Source organism: Odocoileus virginianus, chromosome 3 (genome assembly GCF_023699985.2).
Source record: "Odocoileus virginianus isolate 20LAN1187 ecotype Illinois chromosome 3, Ovbor_1.2, whole genome shotgun sequence".
Classification (NCBI taxonomy): domain Eukaryota; kingdom Metazoa; phylum Chordata; class Mammalia; order Artiodactyla; family Cervidae; genus Odocoileus; species Odocoileus virginianus.
In genome coordinates, this window is record NC_069676.1 from 89122044 (window position 1) to 89135491 (window position 13448).

Here is a 13448-nt window from a genome sequence, read left to right on the forward strand (position 1 = left end):
CTTCCTCTCATGTCCAGAAATACTGAAACAATACTTTACACATGACAGACAACAAAGCAATTTTTGATTGACAGCAACATTACTCTCACATCTCTAGGTGACACAATATAATAAAGAAGAAATTACCTGATTCAATTAAATGTAAACAAAGCACTTCTAATGGATACTGTACAGTGGGATAGACGTTTATCATTCCTTCACAGGCTTTCTTCAACCTAGCAGTCTCATTGGGAAACTTGAAAATAAAAAAAGTAAAGTAAACTGAGTAGCAGCAAAATATATTTATGAGTACTTTCCTAATTAGAATAGAAAAGTCATGTCAGAGATTTTAAAAATCAACTTACTTTGGATAAACACTGAATGAAATGTTTATAAAGCACTTGGTGATCTTCACTAGGAATCTTATCTGATAAGCCCAGTGCATTCTCAAAAGCAGTTAAAAGCTGAAACAAAGAAACAAAAAGGCTATCATCTGTAGTTTACTTAAGTGACAAATGTAACAAACAGTTGAACACAGAAGACTCACTTATACAAAGGACACCCTCACCTAGTAACTGCAAATATGTTTATTGTCTGGCCCTGACAATTTTGATGAGGGGAAAAAATGTATAATTAAGCCTGGAATACATTCCAACTCCAACTGGCCAGCAGACTGCATTGAACTAGTAATGGGCAATTATAAATTGCTTAACAGCATTAATGAAACATTCTCATAAATGCCTGCCGCTCTCTACTAAGTAGCTGAGAGGTATAGTTTCATATGTCAGCGTAGCTTCTACTGCTCAGATCACTTTTAAGACAACTCTTCTGAAATTACCAGTACAGTCTTTGGAACATCTTCATAATAGCAAATTTTGAATCTCAAAAAACAATTTTTATGAAGTCATACTTTTGGTAAAAGAAAATCAGAGACACAACTGAACTATAATGAGATCACTTCTTTTATACAGTATTATTCACTGACTTTGAAGAAAATTCCAAAAGAAGCCTTCTAAATGTTTCCTCAGCAAAAACAGCAATACCTGAATCCAAGGCAAGCACTTTTAAAGAGTATCATTCATTTGGTTACATAAGTTCTACATTTTTCAAAATGAATTTCCATGACTGTATAATGAAAATTCACAATACAGTTCACCATCTCAAATTCTCTTTGTAAAGCATGATATAAAGTCTATATAAATAAGTAAAATGTTACTGCTCTGATAAAGTTAATGATCTTAAATAAAGAATAAAAAGCCTAAAAAAGTCTAGCACACACAAGTTCAAAAACACAGTGAAGAAATTAATACACATGTAAAATACATGACAAATATTTTTTCTGAACACAAATAAAGCAGAGTATCACTAGCATTCAGGGTGAAAATAACTGTCCCCCCGCCCAATACTTTTATCTCATTTTTAACAGTTAGAAATTCTTAAAATGATAAGTATAATTAGTTCTCTTTCACGGAAGAGTACAATATGGATTTTTTTTTTAAATTTTACTTACTTCAGCATGTCTCTGATACTCTGGTAACCTACACTATTTTAAAGAAATAATGAAGTCAAATATGAAGACATGGTTTAAGAGAAATCAATAAATCACCTAATTTTGTCACCATTCAATTTCTTTCTACAAGTGAATCTATACACCAATAAATCAATATATACAGTGGAGATAAGATAGTCCCTTCAACAAGTGGTGCTGGGAAATCTGGACAGCTATGCACAAAATAATGAAATTAGAGTACTCCCTACACCATATACAAAAATAAACTCAAAAGGGATTAAAGACCTTAATGTAAGACCAGAAACTATAAACTCTCAGAGGAAAGCATAGGCAGAAGACTCTCTGACATAAATCACAGCAAAATACTTTATGACCCAACTCCTAGAGTAATGGAAATAAAACAAAAATAAACAAATGGGACTTAATTAAACTTAAAAGCTTTTGCACAGCAAAGCAAACTATAAACAAGGTGAAAAGACAACCCTCAGAATTGGAGAAAATAATAGCAAATGAAACAACAACTGACAAAGGATTACTCTCCAATATACAAATGAATGAAAAATCTTATTCTCATATTTTCATTGCTAGCACTTAGGACACTGCCTGACATAAAGTAGTAGTTTCCCCATAAATACTTTCTGATTTAAAGGAACAAATGAGTGAACAAAAGAAGAAACATACAAAGAAATGGGCTTCCAATCTTATGTAGAATCTATAATTGTTAACATTTTAAAATTCTATTCAATTTAACAAGTATACATTGAGTGCTTATTTACTATAATAAGAAATTAAATTTACCTTTAAACTTATAAAAAATAGAATGAGGAAAATATTTTTCATTTACAGTTCAAAACCAATGGTTGTTTTATAGTCTTTTAAAAATTGTTTTCAATTACTTGAAAAGCTGCAGTTTAAAGAGGAATATTGCTAGGAATAAGTAATCTAAATACCAAATATAAACAGTCTAAATATAATAGTCTATGACTGACAAGGGATTAATCTCCAAAATACATTTAATACAAACACTTCATGCAGCTCAATAACAACAACAACAGAAAAAAACAAATAACCCCAGAAAAAACTGAGTGCAAGATCTAAACAGACATTTCTCCAAAGAAGACATACAAACAAGATGGCCAAGAGGCACATGAAAAGATGTTCAACATCACTAATTATTAGAAAACTGTAGATCAAAACTACAGTGAGGCATCACCTCACACCAGTCACAACAGCCATCATCTAAAAGACCACAAACAATAAACGCTGGAGATGTGTGGAGGAAGAGAAAGCCTCCTCACTGTTGGTGGGAATGCAAAATGGTGCAACCATGTGGAAAACGGCATGCAGGTTCCTTAAAAAACAAATACAGAACTAAGGCGATCCAGCAATCCCACTCCTGGGCATATGCCTGGAGAAAACCATGATTCAAAAAGACACGTGCACCCCAATGCTCAATACAGCACTATTTACAACAGCCAAGACACAGAAGCAACCTAAATGTCCATTGACAGAGGAGTGGATAAGGAAGATGCGTTATGTACATACACACAATGGAATATTACTCAGCCATAAAAAAGAATGAAATAATCCCATCTGCAACAACATGGATGGATCCAAAGACTGCCATACCGAGTAGTCAGACGCAGAAAGACAAATATCATATGTTATCACTTACATGCTGAATCTACAAGAAACGGTACAGAGAGACAGAGGCAGAAAACAACCTCACAGTTATGGGGGGCAATGTAGCAGGGGAGGGATAAATTGGGAAACTGGGACTGACATACTCACAGTACCACATATAAAACACAGGACTAATCAGGACCGACTGTATACAGCACAGGGAACTCTACTCCATACTCTTTAACGACCTGTGCGGGAAAAGAATCTAAAAAGAGTAGATACCTGTCTATGAATAACTGATTCACGCTGCTGTACACCTAAAACTAACACAACACTGTCAACTAATAATACTTCAATAAAAATTAAATATATAAGTAAATAAAACACTCTAATTTTTAAACCTGAAAGCAATTTGGTACTCTTAGTTCAGAAATACGAAGAAAACATACCTTTAAGGTACAACTTTTTAGAAACAGCAGTTTTGTAAAAGTCAATTTCATAGTTTCTTTTTCACAGTTATTAAGTAACTGATAAAGTGTGAATTCTTGTGAATACAAGGACATAAAATTTTGATACCCTGAATACCATTTCCACTCTGTTCAGACTTAATTTGAAACTGCAGGCCTATAATTCTGACTTTATCAGGAAGAGCCTCTATGAATTTAAGATGTCTAGTCTGACATACAGTGTTTTTCTATATTATATCATGTTTCCATTTTCTAAATTCAACTGAATGATCGATTTTCATGACACAAACTGTGGGGAGTAAATGGCTTAGTACCAGTTGCTGGGTCTCATTATTCTGATCCTCAGTGCACTCAGCCAGCAACTGAGTCAACTTCCTCCACAGCTGATGAAGCTCCTGGCTGTCTGCACCTTCTTCCTGTCGTGTCTTTATCAATTTGTGCCATGTCCGGGCCACCTACCAGGGAGATTTAAAATGGTTACTATATCTAAAATATCAAAATGCCATTAAAAACATTTAAATCTAAAATTTAAGCATTTTTATTTACTAATACATAAAAATTGCAAAAGCAGAGAGCTCCATCTATTATGAATTCCATGAAAAAACAGGATGATTGGGCAAACCCACATAGTCCTTATATTAGAAGTACAACTGAAACACCAGAGTATATACAGGAATGACTGCATGCCCCAGTCCTCATAACTTAAAGCATCAGCAGTGGGACACTAAATCCTACAGATGATGCACTTTTACTTATTTTATTTATCCCTGCCTGGTTTTGAAAAAGTTTGGAAATCCTGATACCTGAATTCCAAGTTAGTTTTCAAAGCACTGTCATTTGTTTTGATGCTGTACCATATGTTAATTTTTTTAATGTTTCCTTAAGCTAAATGACAGCTCCCATTTAGTAATGGTTTTATTAAAAGAAATTTACTACCCAAGCAAATCATTAACCGACCTCTACGTGTTTCTTTTCTTGGTAATACAGATCCACCAGTTTCTTACAGACATCACACCACTTCTGTTTGTCAACACTTGGAACAGAAAAAAAGGATTTTGAATCTGATTAATGGAAAAAACTGAAGACTTAAAACAAAAAAAATTAAAATATCCCCAAAATAATACTAGGCACTGGAACATATCCTCTACTACACTACAGCGAAATTTCATAAAATGAGCCCCTCATAAAAAAGAAAGGTTTAAGAAACATTATTGACTAAAAATAACATCAAAGTTCTCAAATAAGTCAACCCCTACTATTGCTGTTTCAATCACAATTAAGAGATTCTGCAACAACAGGTTAAAAGAAAAATGACTTCCAATTCCCAGTAAATGTCTGGAGTGCTTCTAACTGATTTTAATCAGTTTCTTCTGCTTCAAGCCTTTAAAGGAATGAGCCTTTGCCCACACATTGATCACCTTTCATACAGATCCAGGAGCTTCTGGTAAACTCCAGGCAAGTCATCCTTAGCACTGATGTGGTTGCATTTCTCATACAAGCTCGCTAACCCCTAAGAAAGGAAACAGCAGCGGTTAGTCTTCCCAAGGCACCCAGCGTGCTCACACTTATTTTGCTAAGTAAAGTGACAATCTGCAAAGACTATTTATGGTAGAGATTATTATAGTTTACAGATGAAATAAAACGCCTGGGATTTGCCTCCAAATAATTGGAGGGAGGAGGGAGTGGGTGAAAGTACACATGAAAAAACACTGGCCATGAGTAGGTTTTTATTGAAACTGGATGATGGGCATAGAGTGGTTCATGTCATCATTCTCTTTACTTCTGAAAATATATTTCACAATAAAAAATAATTTTTTAATAATTACTATGCAATTTTAACCCCCAAGATGTTACCACACACTATTTTCACATGGTCAAAAGAAAGAAATCCAAGTACTCTTTGGAAACTACCATTTTTGCTTCAAATAAAGATAGATATCCTAAACCAAAGAGTACACAATAAAAGCTGGCATCAGAGAGATGTTACCAGATAACCTACTCATGTTCTTGTTCATGTGAACCTGAGACAAACAGGTTCATGTTCTCTAGAGTCTTCTACCTCCTATTAATCACAGTTTCTAAGATGTGATTGAGATACGAAACAAAGTCATTAAACATGAAAAAGCTGGAGAAGCCAAGTAAAAAACAGAGACCATTAAATAAGAAAAAAGAATGTAACTCATATTCATAGATACAGAATTTCAAATTTTTTCATATTATTTTTTTAAAAAAACATTAATATACCATCTTTTCCCTCAGATAAGCATAAAGAATATTCTTGATAAGTCTCTCATATGTATACATAATTAAATTGGAGATTTATATAATCATGTTTCAATTTCTGTCCTAACATTGGGAAATAATCCTTTGGATTAGAGGTTAAACAGTAGCAAACAGCATCCTTGGCACCAACTAACTTTCAAGTTTACTGGATCAATAAATTTAATTTCTTCTCTCTTATACTGGGTAAATGGAGATCTAAGTGCTTATTGTAAAGCTGTCACCTGTATTTTGAAAAAAGTTCTTTCCTATAACATAGTTAAAAAAAAAAAGTCTACATACCTGCCAAGCTAGCAGCTGGTCTGGCTCTAATTCAGCAGCTTTCCTGTAGGCACCCTGGGCCTGATCAGGCTGTTCCAGCTCGGCTGCAGCAACGCCAATAAAAACCCAGGCATTATAGTTATTCTTCTCTTGTTTTAACACTGTCTGGTTGAAAAAATTAAAGGAGATGGTCATTATGTTTTGGAAGCTCATGGACAAAGAATAATCAAAGACAGTCTACCTAACAGTCAGGACATCTGGATCCACCACTAACTGGATGATCTTCAGAATACCACTTAACCACTCCCCAGTTTCCTCAACGGGAGGGGGAGTTGGACTGAACCAGTGACTGCGGGGGGCCTGAAATACGAGGCATGTTTCACAAAGATGCCCAAGTAATCCTCATGCCTCAGCCAAGTGCCTCCCTCTGCCCCTTGAGAATAACACTAAGTATAAAAAAGCACAGTTAAGACTATTCTTACCACCCTCCACAACACACTGCTACCAGTCACTTACAAAATTATTTTCCATATTGTTTCACCTTTTCCAACTCCCGTATTTTCCTTCCCTACAATACCATCTCCCCATATTAAACAGATAGATATTTTCATTGATATTATATGCTAGGAAAGTATTTTGACTCCAACGTGATTGCACCAAATATGTTCAAAAGTAATATTGGCAATGAATGTTTAAACAACACCTCTCAACTAGAACAAAAATTATATACAGAGTTACTCCTTACAGAAGTAACAACTATTTGCTAAGGTAAAACAGTTTGAAATAGAAAGCAAAGATGTTCCAGTGAAAGGAACACAAAACTACTAGCTAAAATGAAATTAGCTCTTAAGGTTTTACATACTCTAGAGAAAAGAGGAACACTTCTGAGTTAAAGCAGGCAGATTATTAGTCTTATGTGCAACCATATGACACTTCTAGCAATGTCCCCAGTATACAGCACAAGCTCCCTTCTCTCTCATAATGCTACCTCCCAAAAAACCAGCACCAATGAGATAAGCACCAAAGCTAAGCTCCAAACACTGAAGTCATATTAAACGTTCATGCTCCCAACACCAAGGTCAACAACTGGCATACAACTGTGAAGCAAATGACAAATGCCATAGTCAACCCAGTCAGTAAGGACCTGCTGTCTGCCTAATCACCAGGTTTTTCAAGATCGGAAACAGACTTTCTAAGGAAAGAATTATAACAGTGCAGTGAAAGCAGGTATGGAATTCTGAGATGAGGAAAAAAGTACCTGACTCCAAACCCATCCGCACAAGGCAGACAAGGCTGCCTAAAGGCATGCTTCTCCTGAGTTACAGGAGCACCAGCAGAGGAGGTGATGAATCAGACCAAACACAGCAAATAGACTAAGGGGCGACTTCTCTTAAAATTTCAACTTTCTAGGTTACTACACGTTAAGTCATCACACATTTGCCACTGACTAGTTCCCCATCTTTGGCTTTCCAGCTGAGGCTCTGGTATAAATTATAAACTGCTTGGTGGAATTCATATGGGAATCAGAAAGAAGGCAGCTGTGGTACTTCTGTATATATTAACAGACAGATTCACACCTGTGTTAGATCAGTCTAGTGCTGAAGGAAACAACCCCTCCCAGCCCCCCGCCACCGCCTCCTTCTTATTTTGAGTCTGAACAGCCCGTCCACCTTCTTCAATATGAGGGTTAGTTCTGCCATGACCTCCACCCCTGCTGGGCTCACTAGAAACCTAACCTCTCAAGGGCATTCTTCATCCCTTTAGACTCTCATTCTATATTGCTATCTATTTCCCCCAGGCTAACTCATTTCTCTCCCTCCCACTGTCCTGAACTCTTTTTCTATTTTTCCATTTATTTTTATTAGTTGGAGGCGAATTACTTGACAATATTGTAGTGGTTTTTGCCATACACTGACATGACTAAGCCATGGATTTCCATATGTTCCCCGTCCTGAACTCTTCAGTGCAATCGCTGAAACTCCCAATACGAACAGCTGAGGTCCCTACGTTCAATCTTGCTTTGAACTGCACCAAATTCTGTTTCAATGAAACTGGGCTTCGGCCCTATAGATCTTACATGCTGCAGCTGATTTCTTTTCACGTACATCCCATATATCATAGGCCAGGAGATAAGACAAGGGTTTCCGTTGCTCACACTTGTCACCTGTAATATATTCTTCTTCTGCTCCCCTCTTCCTTCAAAAATCCCAGGACCTTTGAAGATCAAACCAACAGCTATACTCTAGAAAATATCCTTCTTGTTGCTACCATCTACCAACCTTCTAGGTATCCTCTTTCCTTCAGTGAAAATAGGGTAATCCCTCCTCTCCACTTCAATTCCAGTAATCGTTCTATCAGTCATGCAGATGACCCAATGAATGTCAAGGCCTCTCAGTTACTTAGCCTCAGTACTCAGCCATCCAAACCTGGGTTTCCAGCATGTACCCCTCCCATCTTCCCAGTTCAATTACTGTAATGGTAACAATTCTCTAACCTCTAGAATGACCAACTTTTTTTTTTAACCTCCCCTCCTTCCAACAATCACCCTACTTCTCAGTTCTCACCTCTCATGTCCCAGCTCACACTGTACTGCCCATCACTGTCATCACTCCCTTGCAGACATCCTCCACCCTTTGCCTCTCTTTCCCCTCAACTTTCTTACTGCCTATATATAGAATTCATCATGTCCATCTCCAAGCCTGAGAAGGGTAACACAAAGGAAGAAACTACATAGCTCAGTACACCAATTTCACTTTAATAACATGAAACTTCACAAGGACATTCATTAGTCTGGTAATCCTGCTAATCCTTACTAATAAATTTCTTCTCTCATGGCAAATGACAACTGTATCGTACCTTCTCTTGTCTCAAACCTCCTACACAACTTCTCTTTCAGCCTCAGCTTATACCTAAGAAGACAGGAGCCATCGGAGGGGGACGTTTATCTCCCCACCACCACCCCCCAATCTACAAACCTGATGGCTATGGATCTGCAACTGTCTTCCCCCCTGTTTAGACAGAGGTGTCAACGGCCCTAAAATCCCACCCTCACTCACCTCCCAGGGACTGCACTCCTGCTACCTGCCTGCATCTCTCCTGCACCTTCAGCTCCTCCTCCTGGACTCAAACGTTTCCATCAGCACAGAAAGGAGCTTTAGAATCTTAATGCTCACAACCACACACCAAGCTGATTCTCCCGCCAACATGCCATTAAAGAAGGAAAACTTTAAGATGCAATAGTGTTCCACAGTACAACCCATCAAAAGACAGCTAAGAGACATTCAGGTTTTGGGAACGTGCCTTTGATAAGTTACCAATACAGAGAAAGATCAAGTTAGTTAAGTGGCAAAAGTAGCTTATCCGGGCCCAAGCACACTAATGGTTCTACTAGAAGGGCTGACCACTTTTCTATTTAGACAGCAATGATTCACATATTACAAATCAGTGATGCTGCCAGATGTGAACATTTCTATTGTGGAAGGAAAAAAAAAAATTAATTACCTTACAATGTTTCAAAGCTTCCTTGTATTCTTTGTTTCTGATCGCATCTCTAGCACTTTTCAGAGCAGTCTTTACTTCCTTGCTGGACATTCTGTCAAAACGAAAAGACTGCTTACACTTAAATGAAGGCAAAGGACTGTGCAAAAGGACTATATACTAATTTCAGCCTGAATGAAACTACAATGATACCCATCTAACTGTAACAGTTCCAACAAATTGAAGAAACTGAACCTCTGAAAAAGGCACGTGTAATTCCTTCCACATGGAACATTCTTTCCCGTTAAAATAAACATATTTTATGTTGAAAAAACAGAAAGTCAGATCATCTCTTCAGATTTTTACTCAAATGTCACTTCTTCAATGAAACCTTTCTTGGCCACACTATTTAAAATGTTAACACTTCCCTCTTCCAACTCGCAACCACTCAAAATTTTTCTTTAATACTGCATTTACTTTTCTTCGTAGCACTCATCACCATCTAATATATTATATACTTATTTATTATGTTTCCCAACCCCATCACAATATAAGCTCCATGTAGGCAGGGAGTTTTAATCTGTTGTTGTTGGATTGTTGTTGTTGTTTAACTGCAGTATCCTCATACTTAGTATCTGACAAACTGTGTATATTAACAAATATTTGCTGAAATTGCACTGTATTTGAATTACATGCATTCTCTATATAGTAGGCTAAAACACAGATGATCTTATGGGCCAGGACCCAAAGTACACACCAATCTCAACAGAATTCTACACAAAGCAAGTACTAAAACAAAGCCAAGTCACAGAGTAAAAACATTAACACAAATAAATTTCAGTAACTATGATCTAAGTTGAAGAAAGCATTCTGTTTTGATGTTAATTTCTATAAAATATAAATCAGGATTTTAACTTTTTTCACAGTAAGGATTTCTTTAGGATGACAGTAGTATAGTATTCCTTGTAATATAGTATTCTTTGAAGAGAAGTAAACGTAATGTTTATACTTAAATGAAGGCAAGGAATATTCAAGAAGACTGTATACTAATTGCAGCCATAGATATTTCAATTTGTAGACAAAATAGTCACTGAAGATACATTAGTGTAATCTTAAATAAACTAACGTATCTTAAGATGTCACAATGTATTCCATTTACCAGTAAACCAGTGAAATTCAATCACAGCTCAATCTTGAAAGAAGAAACATTTGTATTTTTTTTTTGCCGACTCCATTGAACTCTAACCTCAAGGATGTAAAACAAAGCTATGCACATATTAGGTCATTATCAACTGCTGATGCTCAAGGTAGCAAAATGAACCAAGAAGGTGGCTCACTGACATGGTAGCTGACAGCTCTTTACATCCAAACAGGCTGAGGCACAAGCTAAAATGAAAGAAATTTAAGAAGCCAGAGAATTTAAAAAAAAAAAAAAAAATGTCTTTTGAATTTTAGATTAAATAATACAAAAACTAAAATATTAAAGTATCAGTTTATCTACAGCCAAAATGAGATTCCCTAAATAGGCAGAAAAGGGGCTTTTTGTGTAGTTACAATAATTAGACAATTAAAGCAACATATTCACATGCTCTTATTTTGGATGCTACTCTATTACCTGAAATTATATTGGCATAAATTTACAGATGTAAAACATCAGAAGGATTTTTATACATTCTGCAAATCTTGCTTGAAGCAACCAAGTCTCTATGCTGATGCTACATTGTATTTCTCACACCAAAGTTATCTCTGGTAGATAAACCTGCAGACTGAATGAAGAGAATGACAGTGATGATGACAGCTAATCTGGACCAACAGAAAGGGATACAGAGACACCCAAGAAGAAAAAAACCAAGAGATACCCAAGTTAAAAAAGAACAAAAACAGTTTCAAGATAAGACCAAGCAAAAGCAAACAGAAGAATGCAACTTTCCCAGGACAAAGATCACCATCTTTTCTATCACCCAACATACAAGTAAAAGCACATCTGAACAAAGCAGAAGCAGTCAGCACCAACCCAACATGCAGCTCCCAAGCTATATGCTGCATTTGACAGAAGACATAGAAAGGAAGGCCTCTGCTCTGAAGAAAATAATCTCAATCTAGAGAGAGACCTAAGGCATGTGAGTCACTGAGGAATCAAATTCTAAACTAAGGCTAATGAGTGCAAGTACAATACGAGTGTAGACAGCAGAAGTGTGATGTGAAGTAATCAACAGCGACGAGGTAGAGGTAGAGAAAGGATCTGAGAATGGAGGGAAGAAGGAAACTTACTCCAGCCAGAGGCATTGCATTAGCAAAGTCGGAGAGATGGGAATGAGCGTGGAACGTGCAGGAAACAATAAGGAAGTCAGGCTGAATGGAAGAGGAAGGACTTGCTGAAGAACAGAGGAAAATTAGGCTGGGTAGGTAGACCACCAGTTTACATAAGACTTTGAAAATGAGACAAATCTAGACTTAAATGGAGCAGCCAACATGGAGCTGTCAAATGCCTCGAAGTGGGTTATTTTTAAAAACCATATGAGACAAATTCTATTCTTCTCTTGGCTGCCAATTTGAATGTTCAATACCCTTCTATAGCTTGACATGTCTCCACAGGTAATGACATCTACTCTTGCTGTACAAAAAAGGTCTTGATAACCCAGATAACCATGATAGTGTGATAACTCACCTAGAGCCAGACATCCTGGAGTATGAAGTCAAGTGGGCTTTAGGAAGCACTACCATGAACAAAGCTAGTGGAGGTGATGGAATTCTAGTTGAGCTATTTCAAATCCTAGAAAGATGATGCTGTGAAAGTGCTGCACTCAATATGCCAGCAAATTTGGAAAATTCAGCAGTGGCCAGAGGACTGGAAAAGGTCAGTTTTCATTCCAATCCCAAAGAAGGGCAATGCCAAAGAATGTTCAAACTACTGCACAATTGCACTCATCTCACATGCTAGCAAAGTAATGCTCAAAATTTTCCAAGCCAGGCTTCAACAGTATGTGAACCATGAACTTCCAGATGTACAAGCTGGATTTAGAAAAGAAAAAAAACAGATCAAATTGCCAACATCTGTTGGATCATAGAAAAAACAAGGAAATTCCAGAAAAACATCTACTTCGGCTTCACTGACTACACTAAATCCTCTGACTGTGTGGATCACAACAAACAATGGAAAATTCTAAAAGAGATGGGAATACCAGACCACCTTACCTGTCTCCTGAAAAACCTGTAGGCAGGTCAAGAAGCATCAGTTACAACTGGACATGCAACAATGAACTGGTTCCAAACTGGCAAAGGAGTACATCAAGGCTGTATATTGTCAACCTGTTTATTGAACTTACATGCAAAGTACATCATGTGAAATGCCAGGCTGGATGAAGCTCAAGCTGGAATCAAGATTGCCAGGAGAAATATCAATAACCTCAGATATGCAGATAATACCACCCTTATGGCAGAAAGTGAAGAGGAACTAAAGAGCCTATTGATGAAGGTAAAAGAGAAGAATGAAAAAGCTGGCTTAAAATTCAACATTCAAAAAATGAAGATCATGGCATCTGGTCCCATCACTTCATGGCAAATGATGAGGCAACAATGGAGACAGTGACAGACTTTATTTTCTTGAGCTCCAAAATCACTATGGACAGTGACTGCAGCCATGAAATTAAAAGACCCCTGGTCCTTGGAAGAAAAGCTATGATGAATCTAGACAGTGTATTAAAAAGCACAGACATCACTTCACCGACAAAGGTCCATATGGTCAAAGCTATGGTTTTTCCAGTAGTCCTGTATGGATGTGTGAGTTGGACCATAAAGAAGGCTGAGCGCAGAAGAATTGATGCTTTCAAATTGTGGTGATGGAGAAGACT

The 13448-nt window shown here is 37.0% G+C and overlaps 1 protein-coding gene across 5 annotated transcripts in view; it reads right to left on the minus strand.

Moving 5' to 3' along the window:
• Positions 1 to 13448, minus strand: part of SKIC3 (SKI3 subunit of superkiller complex) — a 100394-nt gene that overhangs the window by 80354 nt on the left and 6592 nt on the right. For 3 of the 5 annotated variants that reach the window (XM_070465835.1, XM_070465831.1, XM_070465832.1), the window contains 7 exons: positions 9622 to 9712; positions 6142 to 6285; positions 4998 to 5089; positions 4537 to 4612; positions 3894 to 4034; positions 345 to 443; positions 127 to 235 (listed from right to left, as the gene is read on the minus strand). In XM_070465835.1, coding sequence (XP_070321936.1) covers positions 127 to 235; positions 345 to 443; positions 3894 to 4034; positions 4537 to 4612; positions 4998 to 5089; positions 6142 to 6285; positions 9622 to 9711 — 751 coding nt within the window. In that variant the 5' untranslated portion in view covers position 9712. Of the gene's footprint in view, positions 1 to 126; positions 236 to 344; positions 444 to 3893; positions 4035 to 4536; positions 4613 to 4997; positions 5090 to 6141; positions 6286 to 9621; positions 9730 to 11212; positions 11364 to 13448 lie in introns of all 5 variants that reach the window. The other 2 variants (XM_070465833.1, XM_070465834.1) reach the window with 2 other exon arrangements.